The sequence below is a fragment of the Lycium barbarum genome, chromosome 5 (assembly GCF_019175385.1).
Source record: "Lycium barbarum isolate Lr01 chromosome 5, ASM1917538v2, whole genome shotgun sequence".
In the NCBI taxonomy this organism is placed as follows: Eukaryota; Viridiplantae; Streptophyta; class Magnoliopsida; order Solanales; family Solanaceae; genus Lycium; species Lycium barbarum.
Window position 1 is genome coordinate 136,713,241 of NC_083341.1, and position 26,405 is coordinate 136,739,645.

A 26,405-nucleotide genomic window follows, 5' to 3' on the forward strand; every position below is an offset into this window, starting at 1 on the left:
GGAAGTGAGTAAAATTCTAACTGGATATCTTCAATTTTGTTACAACTCTAGATCATGTTCGTATGTGATATTTATTGTAAAATTCAAATTTAATTTGACGGATACTTTCAGTTTTGTCTAAACATGTATATTTATCAATCTTTGTCGAGTGGACTTGACCCGATTTATCACGTGGATTGGTCTTGAAATGACATGACAAATATATGGATTAGGGGTGAGTACTTTATACTACGTATAAGTGCTTAATGACTTTTAAGCCCTTTTTTATTTTTTGTGGTATTTGGAAAGATAAAAAGTGTTTTTAAACATTTACTTTTAGACAAAAAAAGTACAAAAATAAGTCAAAAGCCAAAACTTAAGTATTCCCAACTTATTGCTTTTAGCTTATAAGCTATTTTTAAAAAGTCAATTCAAATCGTCTTGCTAAAATTTATTGGTTAACTACATCAAACCAATGAATGCATATACGTCATTTTTTTCTCTTTCTATCTTGAGCGCCCCCCCCCCCCCCCCCCCCCCCCCTCCTAAAGAAAAGGCAAAATTAACTTTTGATAGAATTTATTAAAACACAGTGTTATAAATTGAAGGTCTAATGTATTTTATTTCTCTAATACTTAATCTTTTCTAGTTAGAACATAGATCTTCGTAAAGGGGTATAATAGTAATTATCCAACGCAAAATAAAACTTGTGACCCATTCAATTTATGATCGATAATGATATGAAATTTTGGTCGCTTGTCTTTTCTTGGGACAATTGTTTAGTAAATGTTCATCTTTTTTATTATTTTTTGCAACTTCTGGACCTTGTAAGTTACTGCAAAGGAAGACGACAATATAATGTTTTGTATGTAAGCCAGGTTGAGCAATATATGAGCAAATATTAGACTTAAATCTAACGTTATCCAAAAGGGGTAATTTCTTTAAGGGTTATATTTGCACAACTTTAAGCTCCTGTTTGGCTATAGATTTTGAGAGCATATTTTGAATATTTATTTTCAAATCTTTGTTTGGCCATAAAATTTTGGCAAATTTTGAAAACAAATCTTTAAATCCCAAATTTTGGCTCAAACCCGTTTTTGGGGAGGCCAAAACCTAAATGACCCAATAAAAGACCAAGTGAACCAAAATACCCCAACAAAAACAAGAGTTACCATAGTACCTTTAACGCAGTAATTTACTACGTTATTGGACTTAACTGCAACGGCTCAGGTAAGTCCAATAACGTAGTAAATTACTGCGTTATTATGCTTCTTTTTTTTTATTTTGGTTAATTACTCTCTTTCGTTTACATTTTTACACTTTTTCCGTAGTTTGGCCATAGATTAATCATGCTTCGAGATTCCAAAACTTCAATATTTTATACAGAACCCAATTTTTTTTGTGCGATTAATAATGTAGGCTCAATATATCAAAGATACGCAAAACTTCGGGTCGTCGTTTTAGTGGTTGAAAAGCGTTTGAATTAAGTTTTTGTTTGAAAACTTGTTATAATTAGCTTTAAGTTTATTTTTATTTTTTAGGGTTTAAATTTAAGCATGTTATTTTTTAGTTAATGCATAACTTTATTTCGAATATTTTGAGATTTTTTTTATAATTAATTTAGGATGTCACACGAGTTAGTTATAAACGAAAACAAAGAGTAAAATAAGATTTATCATTAAGAAATATATATACAAAAGATATATTATCTACATAAACTATGCAACTTTACTATGGGTCCCACACGTAGTAGACTTTAGAATGCCTCGAGGCCTAAGTCTATCCCCACCACCCTCGCCATCGTCCCCATCCCCTTCCTCATCTTAATAACCGGGTGCTCTAAGTCATGATCATCCACCACTTTTTTCCCTTGCCCTTCCCTTTCTTCGGAGTCCGAACCATAGCGTGTTTGTTGCCGACTGCTATGACCAGAGCCAATCTGTTGCGATTAGTAGGGCCAACCTCGACATCATCATCCTCATCGGGAGACGGGTCCGCAGGTGCCGAAGGATGAACCTGAAAAAACATATAAAAAATTAGTACTAATTTTAATTTCTATTGAATCCATAAACTTTTGTTAAAAATCAAACCTGTGTGTCGACGGGCTCTTAAGCGTGCTCCCGAGCGGGCTCCTGAGAGGGGTTTGGTGTAGGACCTGAAGTAGTCTCATGAGCGGGATCCTGTACGATTGGAGCTGGAGCGGTGTGTTGTTTGAGGTCCAAATAAATGTTAAAAAAATTAAAGTAACATTCAACTTATATTGAATAAAATTAAGTTTTACTAAAAAATATTACCTGTGGCTCGGCAGACTCATGAGAAGACACCTGTGGCTCGGCAGACTCATGAGAAGACACATGTGGCTTGGCAGGCTCATGGGAAGACACCTGTTGCTCGGCAGGCTCATGCGAAGACATCTGTGGCTCGGCATGCATGAGAAAACACCTAAGTGGGTGGCTCTGATGGACCTACTATCGACGAATCCTAAAATATGAAAAATTACAAAATAATAAGTACCATATATATATTTAAAATAAGTACTTTAATGTTTTAAATAAGTATTTTAAATACTAATCGAGATAAGAAACTCGGAGAAATCAAGAAACCTGGGATCGTCTACATTCCTCACTGGCCACTCCTCGCGTAATGATGCGTGAAGACTAGCCCAATCCATGTCATCACGTACCCCAAGGTACCTATTATGGCTCTACTGAGATGAAGACATGGGTATATCCTCAAATAGACGCGCCGACGTAAACACAGGTGTGTCGACGGGATAGCTGAGCTGCAGTTGGGCTCGAACGGTTGTGGCCTCATTGGGCTCATCTACCAGATGGTGTCCTCTGCCACCACGTTCTCTATCACCACCCCCTCTGCCACCACGCCCTTTATCGCCACCTCCTCTGCCTGGCTGTACTCTCCGTCAGCCTCGTGGCGCCGCATGATACTGACCCTCTAGAACATGATCATGCATACGCCTAGCATCTCCTGCCTGCCACATACCGTCCTCGACTATCCATACAACCTCCCCAGAAAGCCCCACGATCTCCGGGTTAGATATATGTTCTAACCCCAATATAAGCTATCGTTGTACGACCACCAGCTGTATTTGTTTTCAACAGAAATAACTAGTTAATATTTTAAAGTAATAATTAAAACTATTAAATCAATCCAAGTGAGATAAACTTACCAATGCCTCATACTGCCCAGCGAGTGCTGCGTATCCTATATGATCTGTGGGATGTAAAGTAGGCTTTCCAATCAAGTGATGTGTGCTCTGGTGGTACCACTGCATGTAAACCTCGATGGGAGTCGCATGACCCATCGCCGCTAGAGTACCCAACCTCTGCTCGCAATGATCGAGCTAGATGCCCATGAAAGTCAAAAATGCATTATCGATGGGCGATCGATCGTCCTGCTCATAGTGGCGGTGCTCATACTGAACGCAGTCCACAACGATGTCTGGGTGTATCAATGGACACCGCGACATCCACACGGCCTAACCAGCCCTGCAAAATGCCTGCAAACGATTAAAAAAGCCGGCGTACGGGGTCCACAATAATAGTTGTATAAGATATAGCTACAAATTAGTGATTAGCAAGTAGAAAATAAACTAATTAAAGTAATAATGTAAAATTAAACAATTTTACCGTATCGTCTGTCATGTGATCAAACTGGTCCTGGAATGAAAAAATACTGTGGTGAATATCGATATCCCAGTCAATCCCAGCCATCCACCTCCCCGTATAAGGCATCTCATTCGAGAGGTCATGCCTAAATACGGGCTGAAAAGACAACATCTTATCCCACACCCATAACTGAAAGCGATATTAAAAAATGTGATTTTTTAGTCGTCGTTTCAAGAGGTATATTCAGATTAGAATAAAGGAACACACAGTTAAATATATTACCTGGATTAGAGAAAAAATCCACACACATCACTATTACAGCGAATGGACGCACGACATAGACATCGGTAGAGGTACGCCAAAACAACACCGCCCCAGTTGTACTCTCCCAAGCGATCATGATCATCTAAGAACATTAAATATTGCAAGCTGACAAAGGCACCCGATGTGTTCGGGAACATGATGCCCCCAGATACAATGAGCAAGTACAGACGGGCATGACGATCAACAACCACCTGATCAGTGCCGTCAGTAAGCAGGAGGCAAGTCACGCAAATACTGGTAGAGGGCACTAATCCTCACTCAACTCTGTCCCGAGATAACACCAGGGTCCCCAGGCACGAACCCGGTGAGCCTAGTCAACTCCATCGTCCATGTCCTACTAGGAAAAGGCTCAACCCAACTGTATAATGGCTCTCCATCTACCCACAATCTAAACATGACCTCAACATCCTGGAGAGTGATCGTGGCATCACCAGTGCGGAGATGAAAGGTGTGTGTTTCCGGCTTCCACCGCTCAACCATGACCGTCACAAGAGCCCGATCAACAGATACGCAGTGATAGATACTGGCCCATAACAGTATCTCCAAGACGCAGGGAGGTTGGAGGCGCTCGCGTAAAAGAGTCCACGCTATATTCAGCCTACGGGGACGGAGCAACCTCCCATTTGTATAGCATCACCCCATAATAGCTCGAACCTATGATAATCTTGCAGAGCAAGTACTGATCTATCATCGGGCCTCGGGTGAACATTGGGATCCATGGTGGTGTCATATCTGTACAAACATGAAATTAGAGGGAAATTATGTTAACTAACTAATCCTTTATCGAAAAATTATATTATCTAACTAATCATTTATAGAAAAAATATGAAGCAACAACTGGTACCATAGAGAAGCGGCCATAAATTAGAAAGTTTTGACCAATTTGAAAGATCATTTAATGTAGTTGAAATAACTGAATTTTGGGCTGTTCGATCAAGTAAAGGAAACTGAATGGAATTCATAACTGTCTCAATCTTATTTTTTCCGTTTTTCTTTTTATTGTCTGAATATATATTAATGATGTTCAATCAAAAACTAAGGATTTAGTTTATCGTTCGTTATTCAGGATTTTGTTTGTCGTTCGTTATTTAGGATTTAATTAGTCATTCATTATTCAGGATTTAGTTTGTCCTTCTTTATTCAAAATTTCTGGATTACGAGAATTATGTTGTATTACATTTTTTGACTAATAACATCTAATTAAAAATTACTTAATTAATTAATTTCTTAACTAAAAGTTTATATGAAATAGCTCATTTATTAAACGAGAAGTTATGTTAAATAACTAATCTTAAACTAAGGATTTAGTTTATCGTTTGTTATTCAAAATTTGTAAATTACGAGAATTATGTCGTATTAAATTTTTTAAAATATTAATATCTAATTAAAACTTACTTAATTAATTCATTTCTTAATGAATTAAAAATTACATAATTTATTTAACAGATAATTATGTTAACTAACTAATCCTTTATCGGTAAATTATATTAACCTACAAATCCTTTAGTGAAATTTTATTAACGATGCTCGTTTATTGTTCGTTATTCAAAATTTGTGGATTATGAGAGTTATGTTGTATTATTTTTTGTGAATAATTATATCTAATTAAAATTTACTTACTTAACTAATTTCTTAACTAAAAATTTATATTAAATAGCTAATTTATGTAACATGAGATTATTTTAACTTGCTAATCCTTTAACGGAGAATTATATTAACTAACTAATTACTAATTAACAATTGTTAACTAATTGTTATCCTAACTACAATAAAAGTAATAACGAACTCATTTATTTAACGAGAAATTATATTAACTACTTAATTAATAATTAATTAACTAATTAACACATAACAATACATAACTAATTAGCACATTAACAATGAACATGGGATAAACAATTTCACAAATAAATAAATTAACAATTAGATAATTAACAAATAATAGGATATTACAATATTTTTCCTGATTAAACAATTAATAATCAATTAACAACAATTAAATTAACTAGAAAGAAAGAAAGAAAAAAGCCAGTGGCAGTTTGAAACTGCCCGAGCCAAAAAAAAAATTTTTTTTTTTTGAAATTCGAGACTATGAAACGTTAATTATGCTTGGGATTATAATGTATTTAACAAAATAATTAGAAAGTTCATAGTAAAATACCTTGATCGAAGCTTGTTTTAGAGTTGTTTGAATCGAGTTTTACGTCGCTTTTTTCCGAAATTCAACCTTCGAATCTTGTTCCTTGACTTGAATATATCGAGAATCTTTACTTTCCAAACGAAATTTGATTGAAAACGGAGTCTTTTATTGGGTTATTTAGGTTCCGGACTCGTTTTGGGCCAAGATCTATGTTTTGGCCTTTTCAAAACTTTGGCCAAAACTTTTAAAAACTATCTCTAACTTTTGTATTTTATAAAAAAAACTGACTATTTATGACACAACTAATTCTATCTACCATGTTCCGAGGTCATCTGATCTTGAAATGCATGCTCATCGTGAAGAGGTTGTTCGTATAATGTGTGGAGATTATATTATAAGAATAGTTAGTTACTACCCTTTTTTTTTCTTGCATGGATGGATCTTTGTATTGTAATTTGAATTGTAGTCGCTAGTAAGTATGTTATTAGCAGTTGTTAAAATATCATGTTCTGCATAATTTGGGATTAGCAAGTATGTATGTTTTGTATGATTGGAAATTCTTGATAGTTTTTAGAACTTATGGGTATAAGTAATGTTTCAAGTTTTGCAAACCAAAAAGTGAAATATGTTTTGAAAAACTATGAGCAAACACATTTTCAAAACTTGAAAAACTTCATCCAAATCAAGTTTTCAAAATATTAAAATCTATGACCAAATGCTAGCTAAAAATAAGGACAAAATTTAAATAGTGACCTAAAAAGTATATTTGCTTAAATCAACCACGATAATTTTTCATCTAAAAATCTAATAAAGAATTTGTCTCTGTCTTCTTCTTTCAGTCCTTTAACCTTGAGACTTTATAGTCATGTATCCAAAATTTATTCCAAAAGGAGAATGCCGGTCCCCTTGATGTACTATTTTTTATACTAACAGAACGACCATTGAAGAGTCAGTTTGATGTAAAAAGTGTAGTGCATTTGTGTTACTCATCAAGCATTCATCATTTATCAGATTGTTCTAACTCTAAGCAAGAAAAAAACAATTTCAATAGAATTATTGGAACTGAAAATGGTCTGACATAATGATCCCTTTCTCGTGGCAACAGATAAATCATTTCCACGCGGCTAAAAAGTAGGGATGTCAATCGGGGATCCACAATTTAAATTTTATGAGTTCGATTTTCAACGTTCTTAGTATTGAACTGCTATTTGTTACAATTTTAGTACTGTATTTTTTATATAAATTTATACTCCCTATTAAAAGTACTTGGTTCAAATAGACCCGATACCTGCATGTTGCATCCACTATTGAATCGGAGTGGTTAAACTAAATTTTAACGGGGAAAGATCAAGTATGCCCCCTCAAACCAAAATAATTGCCCGCTCATACCTCCATTACTTTCGTACCCCCAAAAAAATCAAAAGTATTTACCTGAGATGCCCCCAAGTTCATGATACCAACATGGTATATAAATACGGCAACTTACACAAATAACTACATTTTAGGAGCTCTTAACGAATAGTAGCTACCTTTTACTTATTTACGGTTCGTAGCTACATTTAGGCAATTTGCGTGTATTTGAATACACTATTTAGTTGTATCCAACCTTATCTGATGTCACGTGTATTTAACTGTATTTGAATACTTGCAACCTTAATTTCTCTGAATACATGTGAATTCAAAATGATTGTATTCCAGTGCATTTAAATACACGACGGAGCTATGTATTTTACTCTATTTATATATCCTTTTTTTAACTGTATTTGAATGTATTCGAGCTCCAATCAGCAAGGTCGCCACCTGCGTCGCAAAGTTGGATGTATTCGACTTTATTTGAATGTATTTACATGCAGAAATTCTTTTATTCAATTGTATTTGAATGTATTTACACTCAAATAATTGAAGAATACATCCAAATTCTTTTAAAATTACACTGTATTTACTTAAAAAAATTAAGATACACTGTATTCATACAGATCTGCAACAACTCCACCGGAGATCTTACAAATTCAACCTTGCTGAATAATGTATACATTAAGAAAATGAAGAATACAATCAAAGGATACATTGTATTTCGTACATTGTATATAAAATACACTGAAAATTTCGGTATATAAAGGATACATTGTATTAAATCCGATAATGGATTGATCACAACTTTGTGATTTCTGATCTGGATTTGACGGTGGGTGGCGGCGGTGTTTAAGGGTGATTCGCGGTAAAAGGGGTAGTGGTTTGGTAGTGGGTGGTGATGGGTCTGGTTCGACGGTGGTGATTTGCAGAGATGGTGGAGGGTGGTGCTGTGTGGAGATGAGAGAAGGAGAGAGAGAGAGAGAGAGAGAAGTGGTTGTTTAGTTGGGCTCGGGTACAGCTTCGCCGGAGAAGATGACCGGCGGTGACTTCTCTGATGCTACTGCTCGCTTTTTCTCCTACTGTTTTTGTTGTCTTAGTCCGTCTCTATATTTTATGACGGTTAAGAACCAGAAGGAGGGTGGAGATGGAGTGGTTGATGGTGGCGACAGAGTTGGACGGCTGGCCGAGGGAGAAGAGAGAGAGGGAATAAGGAGAGAGAGAGTTGAGGGAGAAGAGAGAGAGGGTTGAGGGAAAAGATTGATACAGTGGAATAACTCTATGTGTTTGGTATAACTATGATGGGTAAATTGAAAATTCATTAAAGCTATGAAAAAGTAATTAAATTAAAGGTAGTTATTATCCATAAATAACTCTTCAAGTTAGCTATGGTAGGTAAATTTTCCATCTAAATATACTGAGATGGTATCATGGAAGATGATTCAGTCCTTTGCTTAGTCCTCTATGATACCATTATGGTATAGAAATATACTGAGACGGTATTATGAATAATCATGTTCATTTACTAAAAAAAACTTTATGATACCATCGACTTATATACATATACTGTGATGGTATCATGGAGGATTGCTTCAGTCCTTTAATGAGACACTCCTCAAGACCATGGTACCATCGTGGTATATAAATATACTGAGACGGTCATGGAGGACTGCTTCAGTCCTTCTCTTAGTCCTCCATGATACGATCATAATATATAAATATGCTGCGATGATATCATGGAGGAAGGGGTTTGGATGAGGGAGGCACGTCGGGTAATTAGTTTGGGCTGAGCTGGGCAAAAACAAAAATAGTTTGAGAGGGGGCATGGACGAGTAATTAATTTGGATTGGACGGGCAATTAGTGATGTTTTCCCAATTTGAACGGTTTAAAATGAATTTAATCAATAAACGAGTAGAATCAAATAAAATTAGTTCAGAATTTATTGGAACAAGTTGCACGGATAAATTTGGGCAGAACAATAAGTTCTAATGCTCAAAAAAATAATCTTTTATTTGTTTATTCTTAATAATTTGTCTAATTATCGATCAAACCAACAAAAACTTCTTCTCTTTTATTTATCATGAGTTCATGACTATACCTAGTCAATCAAAAAAATTTATTTTATTTATGATGACTATATCTAACCAACCAAACAAATAATTCTATGATTTGATAAGTTTTTTCTATGGGTCAATTTGATTTACGTAGACAAACCCATGAGTTATACCTAAACCAGGACGGGTATCAATATACACTTATAACCTATTTGGCCAAACCTTCATAATCTGTTTATTATTTAAAAAAAAAAAATTGTCAAAAGTATTTTTGAAGAGTAACATTTGTGTTTCACTAATCAATTAAAAAACTTTTGCCTATGTTCGAACATTAATTTGTGTTTGGCCAAGGTTTCAAAAAAGTACTTCTAGGAAAAAAACTAATTTTTTTAGCTTTCGAATAACATATTTTGTTACTGTTTGAAAACACTTATTTTTTCGTAAAAATTTGGCCAAATACCCAAACTCTCTCAATAAGTATTTTTGTAAAAGAAAATAAGCATTTTTAAATTCCTAAAAGCTTGGCCAGATGAGCTATTGGCCTATTTCATTAATTTAGGCTAATTATATTTTGTTGACCTAAATTTGACACTCCCGGTATAAATAAGTACCACAATGGTGTGATGAGTTCTCTTTTTTCCTCAAGGACGAATCTAGAGGCCTATATATGAGTTTACAGGAGGTATATAATTTTTACCAATAAAATCGTGTGTGTATTTAACTATGCACCAAATTATTACTATAATATTAATTTAAAATCATTATAGAAATCTATAAACTTTAAATATTTGAATCCATACATATTTTTCCTCTTCTTAATTATATGGAGAAAAAGATCAAAAAGATCAATGGGTCCATTCAGCATGTCAACCATGTGGATGTATGAGAAAATGCCAAGCTCTATATTTAATATTTGCAGGTCCACCCTTTAATCATTCTGCCCGTCAACTTCAATCTTCCAGATTCAATCTTCTCTAAATCAATGTTTAGGTTGAAAGTCACTTTTTATGTTAATTGCGCAATGTTATGATTATCTAAACGCTCTCTTGTGATTAGAGATCATTGATCAATTACAAGTATCCTAGATATTCATGAAGATATCATAAGCACAAAGTGATCACGCAGAGTCTAAAATTGCACCACGCACAAGTAGATATTGATTCAGGATTTTTGAGTTTACGAGTTCCGACAGTAAGCTTAAGTTAATAATATACATGAATAACTGAGTTTACAATCGAAAATTTATAGTATTTAATAATATTCATAATATATTGGAGTATATAAGTTATGACGAATCACAATATTGAGTTCACGTACATTCGCAACCCATTCACGATAAATCCGCCTCTGTACACAAGTATTAGAAACCACTTTGTGAATTTACTGCTAAAATAGCCAATGAACATATTAATTAGTATAATTCTAATAATTTCATCGTTATTTGAAGAGTAATTAGGTATGATTGAAGTGTTAGCGATTGGTTTAGACTTTGGTGATAGCTGATAATCACTTGATTTATATATTTTCCACTGAGTTTTATGAATAATGAAGAAATTATTTTAGTATCTTTTTCTTCATCCAAAATTTCTCATGAGATGAGAGAAGGAATGAAGGATTAGACAGTATGATAGGCAGGATTACTACATGGACTAGCAAATTCCTATCTTATGCTAGAATGGAACTGTTAATTAAAAGTGTTGTCCAACCTCAGTAGAACTATTTTTGTTATTTTCAGGTGTACAGATCTTACTTGGTAATGAAAAAGTTAGTAACCGAAATATTAAATTATAGTAAGAGAAGAAGTAGACAGCTTCAATTTTTAGAATTTTCATTCTTTTGCTTTGTCAAAAATTAAGAACACTTTGGAGAGTACAATACATCCAAAAAGTCCTAATTCAAAATGACAAAATTGGCTAGCATTAGCTATTTATTGACTATTTACATACATAAAGCTCTCCAAAGTTTACAAATACTATTTACACTAGTAAAAATAGTACCTAAACTTGGAGGTAAAAAAAATTAAATTAAACTAGCACTAATTTATTTAACCAAAGCGTAATTAGGGTTTGTTGTTGCAAAACTGGTCCTTTTAACGAACCTTCCTTTCATTCTTGGCCTCTTTTCAGCATTCAATTTTCTAACCTCGTATCTTATTTTCTTCGAAAACAACCTCGTTCGCCTCTTCTCTCTGTACCTTGAAACTTTCGCTTCTCTTCCTCTGTCCACTATTGTTGCATTTTCATTCATTATTCCCATGTAATTTCCCTGCAAAAATAACCACTTTATCAGCCACTATATATATATAAAAATATTTAATTAATATTTGACTCTAACTTATACACATGAACATTGTAAAAGACTTTTTACACACACAATCAGATCAATTTAAAAATAACTATCCATAGTGGGACTATAGTTACACGTTCCCAACATAACACAATAGGTTAAGTTACACTGATAATACAATTTTTTTTGCAACGCTAGTATATATTAGCTAGATCTTTACGATTTAAGTGGAGAAGTGAAATGATAATTAACGTACTAAACCAAAGTACATGAATATTTCTCCTTCATATTGTTTAAAGTGATATCAATATTCGACTAACTACAAGAACAAACTCTTGCTGGTACTCAACGAAAACTAACGTAGAAGAAATTAAAGCATGCAAATCATTTTTTTCTACTTTTTTATTTTAAGTAGTACTTTGCTCCAAAATGTTAATATATCTCAGAGTCCAACTCGAGATGAAGAGAATATCAAAGATATTTTGGCTCAAATACCCAATATCCTACAACAACAAAAATATCTTCGTACGTAGAAAGGTTGGCATGTTTGTCTACGGGTGGTACCAGGACTTTTTGCTTAAACGATTTAAAATATAAATATGTAAAGCATACAATAAAGTCAAGGGAATTTTACATCTACTATATACTTTATACATAATAATTATTTCGACCTAATATACATGTATATATATAGTGTAATTTTTCAATAAAGACGATTCGAATGAATCCACTTACGCCTCTAGCTCTGTTCATGTGTGCCTTTTTTTTTTTTCAGACAAAACATTAAAGATAAAAATGCAAGATTGTATTTTGCACGAATCAAGAATCACGTTGACTTTCACTTTGAACATTAATTTAGCTTCCATGTGAGCGTAACTAGAAATGGGACCTTATTATGGAATCAAAAAATCATAGATTATACTACTTTTTTATGCAATCAATTTCAATTAATGCAAACTTATAATATGAGATAAAGAAATTACTCGTATAAACATACCATGCAGTCTGGCCAACAGTCTTTGGAATCCAATTCTGGTCTTTCACCATTAATCCAAGGAGACCTTTCGTTAGCCCATGCTGTTAATACACCTTCATAATCAAGATTCAATAAAATCTTCTTCGTATTATCATTATTTCCATCACCAGCAACACCATTATCCTCATTAATATTCTTCATAACTACTTCATCACCAACTTCATCTTCTCCGGTAATATTCATCGGGGAATCATAATCGAATTTGAAATCAAAGGTGTCACCATTAATATCAATATCATGAGTACTACGATCAAGTTGATGATCATGAGTACTAGCAGAAGCTGTTTTCGTAAAAACTTCGATTTCTCCTTCATCTTCAATTTTGACTTTCTCATGACTAACCATAGAACACTCCATTGAATTTTCCTCCTTACTATTACTAACCCCCAAAAGACCTAACCCTTCCATATCAAATGACTCTTCATCAAGTCCTTTCCCTAGTAAACTCTCAACATCGGCTGCGAATTCCGCTAGCTCCATCTCCGATGGTAACATCCCATGAAACCTATTCAGATCAACCTTACTGATATCATGCTGCAACGTCGTCTCCTTAGATTCAAGTTTAAATTCTGAATCCGCCTCTGCTGCTGCTGCAATCATGTTATTCTCCACCATCTCATGATTTCTGGTGGCCGAGCTGCAAAGCTCAACCACGAAGGGATCGAATATGGGCACTCGATATAAAAGTTGCTCTTCTTCGTTCTCATCAAGTGAATTCTCATCGGTTAATATCTCGGGGACGAGATGAATAGGGTTCTTGAGAATAACTTCTTCGTCCCCCGAGGATTTACTGAACTTTCTCCCATTCCTAGGAGTTCGCGCCTTTCGTTTAAACCCACGATGCCATGATGGGACTGACACTGACACTGGACTTTCCAAGTCGGGAAAGGTGTCATCTGATGAAGGTTCTTTTAGTCCTGATGTTTTAAGACGAACCCTTTCGTGCCTACGAGCCAAAGGGTTAGCAGAATGAACAGAAGCATCACAATTTTGACATAAAAATGCATCATCGGCAGGACAATACCAACGTGCCCTTTTTCTAATACAATTGTCACATGCTCTTGCTGTTTTTCCACCCATTGCACTTGCCAATTTTTTCTCCGAAACCATAGATAAATCTATGTTTTGAGATACAAAAATATATAACTAGAAATATCAATAAAGTTGGATGTATTTTCTAGTCTTTGAAATTTTGGTTCTTTTGAAGAGTAGGTGGAAGAGGAAAAACTAAGGGGAGATATGTTGAGTTAGATCTTTATGTATGCTTGTTATAAAAAGCTCTAGAGGAACTCAAAAAGGCTGTGCAAAAAGTGCAATTATATGAGGAACCCACGAAATGCACTTTTACAGCAAATTAAAGTTCTTTTTTATATAATTTTTTTGGGGACATACTTTTGAGTTTTTTTTTTTTTTTGGGAGTTTTCTACAGGGAATTGGAAGCTGTACTTTTGGGACCACAATAAGGCCTTATCCGTATTTTAATTGGCTAAGTTGGTAAAGTTCATCCGTGATTCTTGTTTCTGATTGGATGAAGTTGTAATCTAAGGGATTTCAAGGGTCCCATTTCTGTTGAGGATGAGAATTAGTCTGAAAATTTGATCCAATTTCTCTATCCTAGTGTCCATGCCTATGCACTCAAGAATTTGAAGGAGACACTTTTGTTAGATTGTCTTGCTTTGAATATTTTCTTTTACAAAATATCTGGTATTTAAAATTTATCGGCTCAACTAATTTAAATTCACGGCGTATAAGACTCATTTAAAGGAGAAATACTTCCTTGGTAAAAACTTTATATTTTTTATGGCTTGAATATAAGACCCAACTTCTTATTTAGGGTGAAAGGAAATTATCCATCCCATCCCGAGACTTGGTGATTGTCTGATTGTATGCTTTGAGTGATACGCTCTCTTAGATTGATGATGATATTTGAAGGTACAAGTGCCGACAATTAATAGGAATGTATTTTTTGAGAAGAAGGTAACTAGATATTTTTGTTTTCATATTTCATATTTTCAGTTTTTTTTTTAATAATATTACATACTTTAGCGATTAGGGGAAGTACTGTGAATTATATAAATTTTCATAGCTAAATGAATTTTGAAATTTACAAAACACAACCAAAAGGAGTTACTCATTTTGTTCCACTTTATATGACTCTATTGACTAATTTTTGAGAAGCCGAATAATCGTTTCTTGTACTGTAATTTTCCTTGTTTTAAAATAACTTTTAGGAAAAAGAAGAAGAAGATATTGTAGTTTTTTTTTTTTTATCTAGTTTCAATTAGGTAAAAATTATTTTATAAAGACTTTTCATGTAGTAATACTAGCTTTTTGAAAAAATGTTTGACTGAGTATAATATGGAATCAAAAACTCTTTCTGTTGCGGGCCCCTTCTACTTTTTGCCTACTCCAACCTTGGTCTATAAACCCAAAAGAGGAAGTGATAAAACCATTATTGTTATTTTGGGGACACATTTTGTCAAAAAAATTTCAAGTGTATATAAATCATAACAAGTACATAAGTGCCTTTCGATGATGTGTGTAGTTTCAACAGTTATATGAGTTAGATTGCATGTACATATATATTATGAGTTTAATTTTTGTGCATCCGATGAGTAATCCGATGAGTAATTCTTTATACGAGAGTATTATGTTAAGGTGATTTACAACCAAAGGTAATTGTTTATAGTACAACTTTGATTCTGTCACATAGAAAATCAACTAAATAGCAATATAGCATATCATTACAAGTTAAAAAGAGCTACTACTAACTTATTATAACCAATCAAAAAATATTGATACTGTAAAAAAGATATTTATAGTAAAAATAATTTAATTTTACTTTTTATTTTATTCTTAATGAAATGATTTATAGTCACGTAAAATATTTAAATTTGTTTTAGATTAAATTTCAATATTTTTTTAATTTAAAATTATGTGTTCAATCAAACTCTACTACATAAATTAAAATGAATGAAGTACTATATCTTCATTATTCGAAATTATTACATATGAAGTCTGATGAAATAATAGAAAATGCACGTGAATATTATCAACTTAAAGCTTGTACTGTACATGTACTCTGTGTGTAGGAATCGAAAGTAAACACAGTAACTTTTCTTTCTTTTTCTTTCACCATGTAATGTAAAATGTAAATGAGTGAAAATGGTACAAATTACAAGTTAACAAAGAAAAACTACTCAAACTAAAGTCACAAACTATCTCGTCCCGCTCCATTGCCATCATTCAGTATATTATTAGTATATTGATTTGAGGTAGATATAGAAATCCTTAAACTTTAAATGTTGAATCCGCTTTTATATTAATCAATTAAACTCCGCTATGCAAATTGAATTGAAGGAAGTGATATGTATTATTGTTGGACATCATAACCTATAAAGTCTTTCTCTTTGCACTCTCTTTTCTGATGAAACTATATGCACGTGAATATTATCAACTCAAACATTGTACGTTTTTACTCTATGTAGTAACGAAAGTAAACACAATAAATAATGCAGTAACCTTTCTTTCTTTCTTTCTTTCACCCAGAAATGTTACTAAGTAGTGTAAAATGTAAATGAGTGAAAAATGATACAAATTACATGCCAACAAAGAAAAACTACTCATCCAAGAAAAAGAAAAAAGGAAAAAAAAAAAAAAACAGTGTAACCATCTGTCCCGCTCTGTTGTCATCCCTAATCATCGTCAACTTCCTCAATCTTTTGTCCGAACCCTCTAGGTCCGCCTCTAGCTCTTGCAACAATTTTCCCCTTACGACCGCTCTTCTTTTTCTTAGCCGCTTCTTCTTTTTCAAATTTCTCCTTGTCTCTTTTCTGCAAGAAATCCGTAACGGCAATGTAGATTACCCCTATGGTTAAAACAGATAAACCAACGAAAGCAATGAACAATAGCGTTTGTATGATGGTAGACACTCCATTATCATTGGTGGATGAAACAATTTGATCAGTAGTTTCATCAAGATTCACTTCGGACAGCAAAAAATTCTCCGGAAGAGCAGAAATTCTCTGATTTCGGATGATTTTTGATGAAGTTGGTAGATGTGGGCTGTGAATTATGTGAGGGTGAGACTTTTTAAGGGAAGAAAATTTTGAAATTGATGGATTTTTGGGGGTAAAAAGAGGTGATTTTGGGTTAATTACTAGGAAGGAGAGAGATATGGATGGAGCAGTAGCCATTGTCTCTCATCCAAAATTTTTGCAGGCTAATGAATTTCTTCACTTTTAATTTCCTTTCCCCTATCTCCTCCACACATTTCCTATCCTATCTTCTCTTTCCTTGGGGCCCCTGCCCGCAGTAACTTTTATCTTCATTTCACTTAAAATATTTTTTGGGCATTATACATTTATACTAAGAATAAATGGTCAAAACTCAAGAATACAAAACTATCATATTTTTCTAGAGTTTCACACTTCAATTGTCAGTTGTTTCATTTTCTTACCTCCACTATCACCATTTATATACTAAAACAAGCCTCATTGAGTAATAGTGATAATTTAGATAAGAAAAAGAAACAATTGATAATTGATCTAAGTTACTTTTAATACATAGATGTTGCTTCTCACTTTTGAATGCATTTGTCAACTTCAAGTAGGCAGAAAACAAATAAGTTTATTAATCGTTGTTAATAAATATATTTAAAGAAAATAATTGAAGGGAGAACCAATTGGTAATAGGGGTAAATACTTACCCCACAATGCATGTTTATATTCAGCTTAACTTATCATGATTAAGTAATTTGATGTAGGAAAATTATGTATTAATTTAATTGAAGTATATAACACGTCATTTATTTATCAATTTGGCACTTGGCAGGGGCGTATGTAGCCTTAAAGGTGGGGTTCAACTGAACCCTTAACTTTCAACGCGAAGCATAAATTTATGTATAAAAATTTATTAAAATTTATTAAAATTGTAATGTAGATATGAACTCATAACTTTTAAAATACAATGGGTTCAATTGAGAATCTTAGCCCCCGTTTGGCCATAAAAATTATTCACTTTATTTCGAATTTTTTTTCACTTTTTTCCGAAATCAGCGTTTGGCTATGAAAATTCCGAATACAACTTGAAGTTGTATTCCGGAGTACCAAAAACTCAAAAAACATGTTTTTCAAAAAAAATTCACTGTTTTACAACTACATTTCACAAAAAACTACAATTTCAAAAACTATGGCCAAACACAACTCCAACTCCAAAATTCCAAAAAAAAAAGTGATTTTTTTTTTATATCTATGGACAAACGGGGCCTTAAAAGGCTGAATCCCTAAAGTTTAAATTCTGGATCCGTCTCTGCACTGTGCATTTAGCACTTATGACGTTCATAGGTGCCATCAGGGGCGGATCTACGTGTAAGTGAGGGTGTTCACCCGAACACTCTCGACAAAAAATTACAGTGTATATATAAGGTAAATTTTCTGTATTTATGTGCATATATTAACTTTTGAACACCCTCAGCAAAAAATTACAGTGTATATTTAGCTTCTTTTTTTTCCGAACACCCTGAATGAAAATCTTGGATCCGCCACTGGGTGCCATACTGCCATTTAAGCAAGAAATGTGTTGTTTAAATAATCATTCCCTTCTGATCCTTTTAATGGGATGGTCTTTTCTTCTGAAAAATAACTGAACAAAAACAAACTCTTTATTTCGAAAAAGTTTATTGAACAAGTACGATCATATATAGATTGTGACTTTCACAGTGTAATTCACGTTTATATACGTGTGGTTACACTATTTAACTAGTGAAACAGATAAATAGATCTTGGGGAAATTGTGTTTTACGTTCTCGATTGATCTTATTTCCTTCTGTACTTACAAACACACACTGGTTCAAATCAACAAACTTTTATATATATATATATATATCAATTCTAAATTCACATATTTTAAAATGGCTTATAGCTTTTTCTAGTGTTAGATGTTCTAACTTACATCCTTTACATTTAAAAGTTTTATTTTTATCTTCTTTATGGAGTTCTTTTGCTTTTTCTATAGCAATATCTACTTCAAAATCTTCTTGTATTAGTTCTATATTCATTAAATTTGACTCAGTAGTTTCATGTTCATCTAACATACTTTCTTCTTCTATGTCTCTATGTGGTGTGTAATTATAATTAGTAAATCGTATAGATGTCTCTCCCCCAGAATTAATATACGTACATTAGGTGAGATTCTGGTTGTAGAATCTTTTTTCGATTAAAATCTTCTAAATTTCATTCTAACCCCTCATATTCTTCAGGATTTATTTTTATGGGTTTTATTAGTTTTATTCCTCTGTTTCCCATTACTTCTACTACATTTTCTACCTTAATTTTAAATTTTGTGTTACTACTATTGGTCATTTTTCCTAGGAATCCTACACACATTAATAAATTGTTACCATTACACATTTCTTCGTATCCTTTGGTCTGTATTCCTATTTTAATATGTTTTCCAAATTCTGTCAAATTCATCGTAAAGTCTAGGCTAATATAAAAAATTCCTCCATTATTTGTCATATCTACTTCGGTTATTCCTATTATTGACTTTTTCATTTCTGACCATCTATCATCATAAATTACTATTAGGACTTTAGTTTCGAGATTCTTTCTAGTTAATCCTTTTAATCCTATTACTATTAATCCCATATGCATTAAGCTTCTTCCAGTATTTTTTATTTGTCTTACAGCCTCTGGATTTATTAAATTTTAGTGGTAACTTTAGTTCCTATAGCTGACAATTGTTCTTCTCTATAATATCTATATAATTGTGTTGTACTTGAGAACTGTCCTATATTGTATAAAGTTTTTGGATTTAGTAGTTTTAATTGATTTTGTTGGAAAATTTGTATATCTCTATCTACATCTATTACCTCACTTAACTGTTGGTTATTTTCTTCTGGCCTGCTTCTATTTAAAATTCTTGATAATAAATTATTACCTATTCTATTGTCTGAAAAACTTACTCTTGGTCTTCCTTGTCCTTGCCTTTCTGATTCTCCTTCATTCTTAATCTAATTGGAAAAAGGTCCATTTTTGTGATTTTCTAATTATTTTGGTTTTTTCCTTTTGAGGTGTTATTTCTACCTTTTTAACTTGTTCTATTAATTCTTCAACTTCTTTATATATATCTTCTTTCTTGCAATGTATAAACAAGAAAAATATTTTTAAAGGCATAAAATTACTGCTTTACGCATACGGTCAAGAGTTCACATGATGAACGAAGAATATACGTGAGGACGATTTCAAAAGGGAAGAAAAAAAAAAAAGAGGCATATATTTGATAGGGATGATAGTGCAAAAATTCTTCCCATAATTATTGGATATTAGTTAAACTTGCGGGTGAAATCTACGCTTAGTTAAAATGAAAAAATAAAGCCGCAAATCTTGTTATTGTCAACTTATTTTTGGTTTAAATTTTATTGATAATGTAAACCTTTTCTTTTTCCACGCTCCTCCGTCTAATTTTACTTGTCATATATTGACTTGACACATATTAAGGAGCCAAAATAGTAAGATAATTTTATATATCACCCCTAATTATTGTTAAGTAACCTAATGATTGAAATCAATTAAAGCTTACCAGAAAAATTGTGCAGCCAACTAATTGAATATTGAGTTCCAACAATTCACGTATTCCCCCCAAAAAAATAGTTCTGGAGCCAAAATTTTCATATCTTTTCATCTTAACAAAGTGTTGGAAAAGGGAATTGGATTTTTTTTTCATAATTCCGAAGTGTTGGAAAAAGGAATTGGAAAATCTGGCTTATTAATACTAAGGGTATAATTCGAACAAAATGGTAAATTATCTCTTGATTTTCTAAATTGAACAAGTAAGAACGGACTACTAATTTTAATATACAAGACAAGTAAAAATGGACAGAGGGAGTAATTAATGGATTACTTGGAACACAATTGTAGCTACGAATACACTTAAAAAATTTGAGCATTATCTGTAAAAGAGGCTATTGATCATTGGAGTTACGTTCATCAAATTTCATTAAACATATAAAAGAATTAATTAGTAGATAAAAATTAAAATTCTTATTTTTTTTGTTTCATGCCTACTGACAAAAAGGCGCCACGATTCGCAAATTAAAACTTGACGGATTTCTGTAAATACTTTGATTTTATTTGGCATAAAATACCAACAGCAATCTGCTAGTTGGTTTTAGCTTTAAAAAGAAAAAAAAAAAAACTCGACGGAAGCAAGTCCATAAAGACAACCAAATTGAAAATTGACAAAATGGAAATACGACAAACAATATAAATGCAGGATAAAAAAGAAACAACGTAACGTATTATTGAGGTTAACATGAAATAAAATGACCATAGTAAATTTGCAAGGGAACCAAGAAAGGATCGAGCTAGTAATTTTCCTAGCAGGATAAAGAATGGTGGTGAATTGACTGTTTTGTTTTCTTCTATTTTTGTATACAACTAGTATGGCATTATCAGAGAACCATGCTGGGAAAAACAAACATGAAACCGATCATGAGTCACAGCAGAAAATGACTTATTCACGAAAAAAGATTACTCCCATAAAGAATGACTTCCGACGTGTAAAATACACATTTATCTTTTATGCATTTTTTCATTTATTACGGGATTAAAAGATAAACCAATGTTTGGGAAACACAAACTTGAAACCGATCTCAGTCATACTAGAAAATGTTAAAGCTAGTTAATGATTGAAGCTAGCTAAGTTGGTGTAAATGAGAAATGGAGGGAAAAAGACAATGAAAGGAAAATGAAGTTCAAAGCAAAGTTCCTTTGAAAAGGAGCTTTGTACCACATTGGTGGTAGAAAGGGAAAGTTATGTGTTTATATTAGAAAGCACTGCCTCTAGCTCTTAAAGGATTGAGAAGAGAGACTCCCCTAGCGTCGTCGTCGTGGCTCGGCTTCGGATTCGGCTTCAGCTTTTTGGACCAAATTTATTTAATTTCAATCTTCATTTTCTGAAATTATTTTGTGTATTTCCGCCGAAAAATAAAACTCCCAACGTTCTATTTTTTTTTTCTCTGAACAGGCATTTCGAGGTTATATAAACTGAGGCAATGCCTCATTTTTCGATCACTGAAATTTTTTTCCTGCATTGCAAATTCTGCATTCTTTTTTCCAGAAATAAAACTATCGAGTCTAACTGTGTTTCGTCGCCAAATTTGAGTTCGTCGAAGTCGTAGGCGTTTGACGTACCACCACTCCTGCGACAGGTATATCCATTTTATCCTGGGAGGAAGTAATCCATAACCTCGGGTACAGTGAGGGGATTAAATTCCTTAAGGACACACAGTGAATTCTGTGGTCTCGGATATTTTCTTACTTTCTGCATTATTTTTCCAGTTTCTGGTTTTTTGCGTTTTTTACAGTTTCTGGTTTTTTTTCCATTTCCAGTTGTTGGTTTCTGTTTTCTGATTTTGAACACAGGCATACTAACAAGTTTAAGGAATTTAATAATAATTTCTGTGTTCATTTGTTCTTGTTTAACGATTACAGAACATTATCAGCAAAGAAAAAAAAAGTGTTTTTCTTTAACATAAAACAGTGCTTTCCAGAAAAAAAAAAAAAAAAAAAAAAAAAAGGAAACGTGTATGTTTGTTGTTTGGGTGTAACGAACTTGTATGTTGTTTGGAGACTAAAATCTTTGGATTTTCTACTCCGGTTGAGTTTAAAGTTTTCATAACTTTCTACTCATTTGGGTACTTGAATTGAAGATATAAAAACTTCATCAAGTATACAACATACAATTTACTGCATTCTGTTTCAAGTATTTTTAAATCTGTTTGTGTAAACTTGATTCGGTTTGAAGAAATAAAATCTTCACCGTTGTGTATTATATTTGTTGCTGTCAAAACTGATTCGGTTCGAAGATTTAAAAACTTCACCGTTTATTAAATTTTTCTGTTGTTTCGTTTGCGACAGAAATGGGAGACATGACTCCAAATTTGAATGCTACTGCTACTGCCACACCAGCCCTCGTGGTTGGTTCTATGAGAAATGCTGCGTCCTCCAATCGTACTACACCAGCACCGGCTCCGGCAGAGAAGCCTAGAAAATTCACCGGAATTGATTTCAAACGATGGCAACAAAAGATGTTCTTATATTTAACTACTTTAAGCCTCCAAAAGTTTCTTAAGGAGGTCGTTCCGGTTTTGCCGGAATTAACACCTGAGAATGAACGTTTTGTTGTAACTGAGGCGTGGAAGCACTCAGATTTTCTGTGCAAGAATTATATTCTTAGCGGACTGGAGGATGATCTTTACAACGTCTATAGTAATGTGGGAACATCAAAAGAACTATGGGATGCGTTGGAAAAGAAATATAAAACAAAAAAAGCTGGATTAAAGAATTTTATCGCTGCCAAGTTTCTGGACTACAAAATGGTAGATGGCAAGTCTGTTATTACTCAAGTTCAAGAGTTGCGGGTTATCATCCACGATCTCCTCGCTGAAGGTATAAATCTAATTAATACCTTTGTCGAAAGTATTCAGTGCGCTATTACTTACATATTGTTTGTTGTAGGTTTGGTGGTTAGTGGAGCGTTTCAAGTTGCGGCAGTGATAGAAAAGTTGCTTCCTTCATGGAAGGACTTCAAAAATTACTTGAAACACAAGCGGAAGGAGAGGACACTGGAAGATCTCATCGTCCGGTTGAGAATCGAGGAAGATAACAAGGCAGCGGAGAAGAAGGAAAATGGGAGATCAACCATAAGGGGAGCACATATTGTTGAAACTTCCCCAACTAATCTGAAAAAGAGGAAAAAGGCATCGGGACCAAGGAACTATCCCAACAAGAAGAAATTCAAGGGAAACTGCCACAATTGTGAAAAAATCGGACACAAAGCTGCAGACTGTCGTGCTCCAAAAAAGGAAAAGAAGAAGGGTCAGGCTAATATGGTTGAAACAAACGAGGAGGTTGGTGACGTGTGCGCTATATTGTCTGACTGCAACCTAGTGGGAAATTCGAAAGATTGGTGGATTGAATCTGGCGCCACTCGCCACATTTGTGCTGTTAGAGAAACCTTTGCTTCATATGCTCCCGCCGGGCTCGACGAGACCATATATATGGGAAATTCTGCAACGACCAAGATTGAAGGTTATGGAAAGATACTGCTGAAGATGACCTCTGACAAGGTGGTGACTCTCAACAACGTCTATCATGTTCCTGAAATTAGGAAAAATCTAGTATGTACCGGACTTCTAGTGAAGCATGGTTTTTAGTGTGTTTATGTTTCTGACAAAGTTGTAATAAGTAAGAACGAGATGTACATAGGAAAAGGTTACCTCACAGAGGGCCTTTTCAAACTGAATGTAATGGTCGTTGCTAATAATAATAAAGTTTCTGCTTCGTCTTACTTGCTTGAGTCAAATGATTTATGGCATTCACGTTTAGGACATGTCAATTATAGAACCTTGCGAAAAATGATTAGTTTTGAAGTATTGCCTAAGTTTGAATGCAATCAATCAAAATGTCAAATCTGCGTTGAATCTAAGTATGTTAAACATCCTTATAAGTCAGTTGAAAGGAATTCAAGTCCTTTAGACTTAATCCATACAGATATTTGTGACATGAAGTCAATCCCATCTCACGGTGGAAAGAAGTACTTCATAAATTTTATTGACGATAGTACGCGGTATTGCTACGTTTATTTACTTAATAGTAAAGATGAAGAAATTGAAGCATTCAGGCAGTACAAAACTGAAGTTGAGACTCAACTTAACAAAAAGATTAAAATGATAAGCAGTGATAGGGGCGGTGAATATGAATCTCCTTTTGAACAAATATGTTTGGAATATGGCATTATTCATCAAACAACTGCCCCTTACTCGCCACAATCAAACAGAATTGCGGAAAGGAAAAATAGAACACTGAAAGAAATGATTAATGCCCTGTTAATAAGTTCTGGTTTACCCCAGAACTTGTGGGGGGAAGTTATTCTAACAGCTAGCCGAATACTCAATCGAGTGCCCCATAGCAAAACAAAATCTATTCCATACAAAAAGTGGAAAGGAAGCCCAATTTGGAATACTTCAAAGTGTGGGGGTGTTTGGCCAAGGTGTAAGTTCCTAAACCCAAAAGGGTAAAATAGGACCTAAAACCATTGATTGTGTTTTCATAGGATATGCCACAAATAGTAAGGCATATCGATTTCTGGTTCACAAATCAGAAAATCCCGATATTCAGGTGAATACGGTAATTGAATCAGATAATGCTGACTTCTTTGAAACCATATATTCATATAAAAAGGAATGTGAGTCGTCTAGAAAAGAAACTAAACGACCTCGAGAAGAAACAAAGGAAAATGTTCCTGATGAGGAAAATCCAAGACGCAGCAAACGTCAAAGGACGTCTACTTCCTTTGGACCAGAATTTCTAACATTTTTTTTGGAAAATGAGCCTTGAACTTTCAACGAAGCTATGTCTTCATCAGAAGCTCAATTTTGGAAAGAGGCAATCAATAGTGAGATAGAATCCATATTGAACAACCATATTTGAGAATTGGTTGATCTTCCTCCAGGGAATAAACCTTTAGGTTCCAAATGGATTTTCAAGCGGAAAATTAGAGCTGATGGTACTATTGATAAATATAAGGCAAGACTAGTTGTTAAAAGGGTTAGACAACGAGAAGGTCTTGATTACTTTAATACATACTCGCCGGTAACATGGATTACATCTATTCGGGTGTTTGTAGCGTTAGCCGCCGTGTACGATCATGAAATCCATCAAATGGATGTGAAAACAGCCTTCTTAAATGGAGAGTTAGAGGAAGAAATTTACATGGACGTTAGCCGCCGTGTACGATCATGAAATCCATCAAATGGATGTGAAAACAGCCTTCTTAAATGGAGAGTTAGAGGAAGAAATTTACATGGAGCAACCTGAAGGGTTTCTAGTTCCAGGGAAAGAGAAGAAGGTGTGTCGACTTGTTAAGTCTCTTTACAGACTAAAATAAGCACCCAAACAGTGGCATGCAAAATTTGACCATACGATGCTGTCAAATGGATTCAAGATAAATGATTGTGATAAATGTGTCTACATTAAGAACACTCTGAACCACGTCGTCATTGTTTGTTTGTACGTGGATGATATGTTGATAATGAGTAACGACATTGCTAACATAAATGCTACTAAACGCATGCTTGCTAGTAAGTTTGATATGAAAGACTTAGGAGTTGCCGATTTAATTCTGGGAATTAAAATCCATAAGACTCCTCAAGGTCTAACATTGTCTCAATCTCATTATATTGAAAAGGTACTTGAAAAGTTCAAGTATTTGGACTTTAAAGTTGCAAAGACGCCAATTGATATGAACCTTGCTCTTGCAAAGAATAAAGGTGAAAGTCATTCTCAATTGGATTATGCTAGAGTGTTGAGAAGTTTGATGTATATCATGAACTGTACGCGACCTGATATTGCGTGTGCTATAAGTAAACTAAGTCGCTACACTAGTAATCCCGACCAAAATCATTGGCTAGCAATGAAACGAGTTTTGGGGTATTTGAAACATACTCAAAACTTTGCTTTGCATTATAACAGGTATCCTGCAGTTATTGAAGGATACAGTGATGCAAATTGGATCACCGGTTCAATTGAAACTAAATCCACAAGTG

The 26,405-nt window shown here is 33.8% G+C and overlaps 2 protein-coding genes across 2 annotated transcripts; both read right to left on the reverse strand.

The window, feature by feature from the left end:
- Positions 1-11,277: 11,277 nt before the first annotated feature.
- LOC132641779 (zinc finger protein CONSTANS-LIKE 16-like) lies at positions 11,278-14,152 on the reverse strand. Its single transcript, XM_060358869.1, has 2 exons — positions 12,758-14,152; positions 11,278-11,739 (listed from the first exon to the last, which is right to left on the reverse strand). The coding sequence occupies exons 1-2, from the start codon at positions 13,904-13,906 to the stop codon at positions 11,515-11,517; spliced, it is 1,374 nt and encodes a 457-aa protein (XP_060214852.1). The 5' UTR covers positions 13,907-14,152; the 3' UTR covers positions 11,278-11,514.
- Positions 14,153-16,306: 2,154 nt separating this feature from the next.
- On the reverse strand, positions 16,307-17,070 carry LOC132641781 (uncharacterized). Its single transcript, XM_060358870.1, has one exon. It carries the CDS (start codon positions 16,990-16,992, stop codon positions 16,492-16,494), a length of 501 nt encoding a protein of 166 aa, XP_060214853.1. The 5' UTR covers positions 16,993-17,070; the 3' UTR covers positions 16,307-16,491.
- Between the last annotated feature and the right edge of the window lie 9,335 nt (positions 17,071-26,405).

What these genes read in the sequence shown, in the direction of transcription:
- LOC132641779 (XM_060358869.1), bottom strand. Translation starts at nt 13,906, where the DNA reads ATGGTTTCGGAGAAAAAATTGGCAAGTGCAATGGGTGGAAAAACAGCA. An exon ending in ACTGTTGGCCAGACTGCATG is followed by an intron (nt 11,740 to 12,757) that starts GTATGTTTATAC and finishes TTATTTTTGCAG; the next exon opens with GGAAATTACATGGGAATAAT.
- LOC132641781 (XM_060358870.1), bottom strand. Translation starts at nt 16,992, where the DNA reads ATGGCTACTGCTCCATCCATATCTCTCTCCTTCCTAGTAATTAACCCA.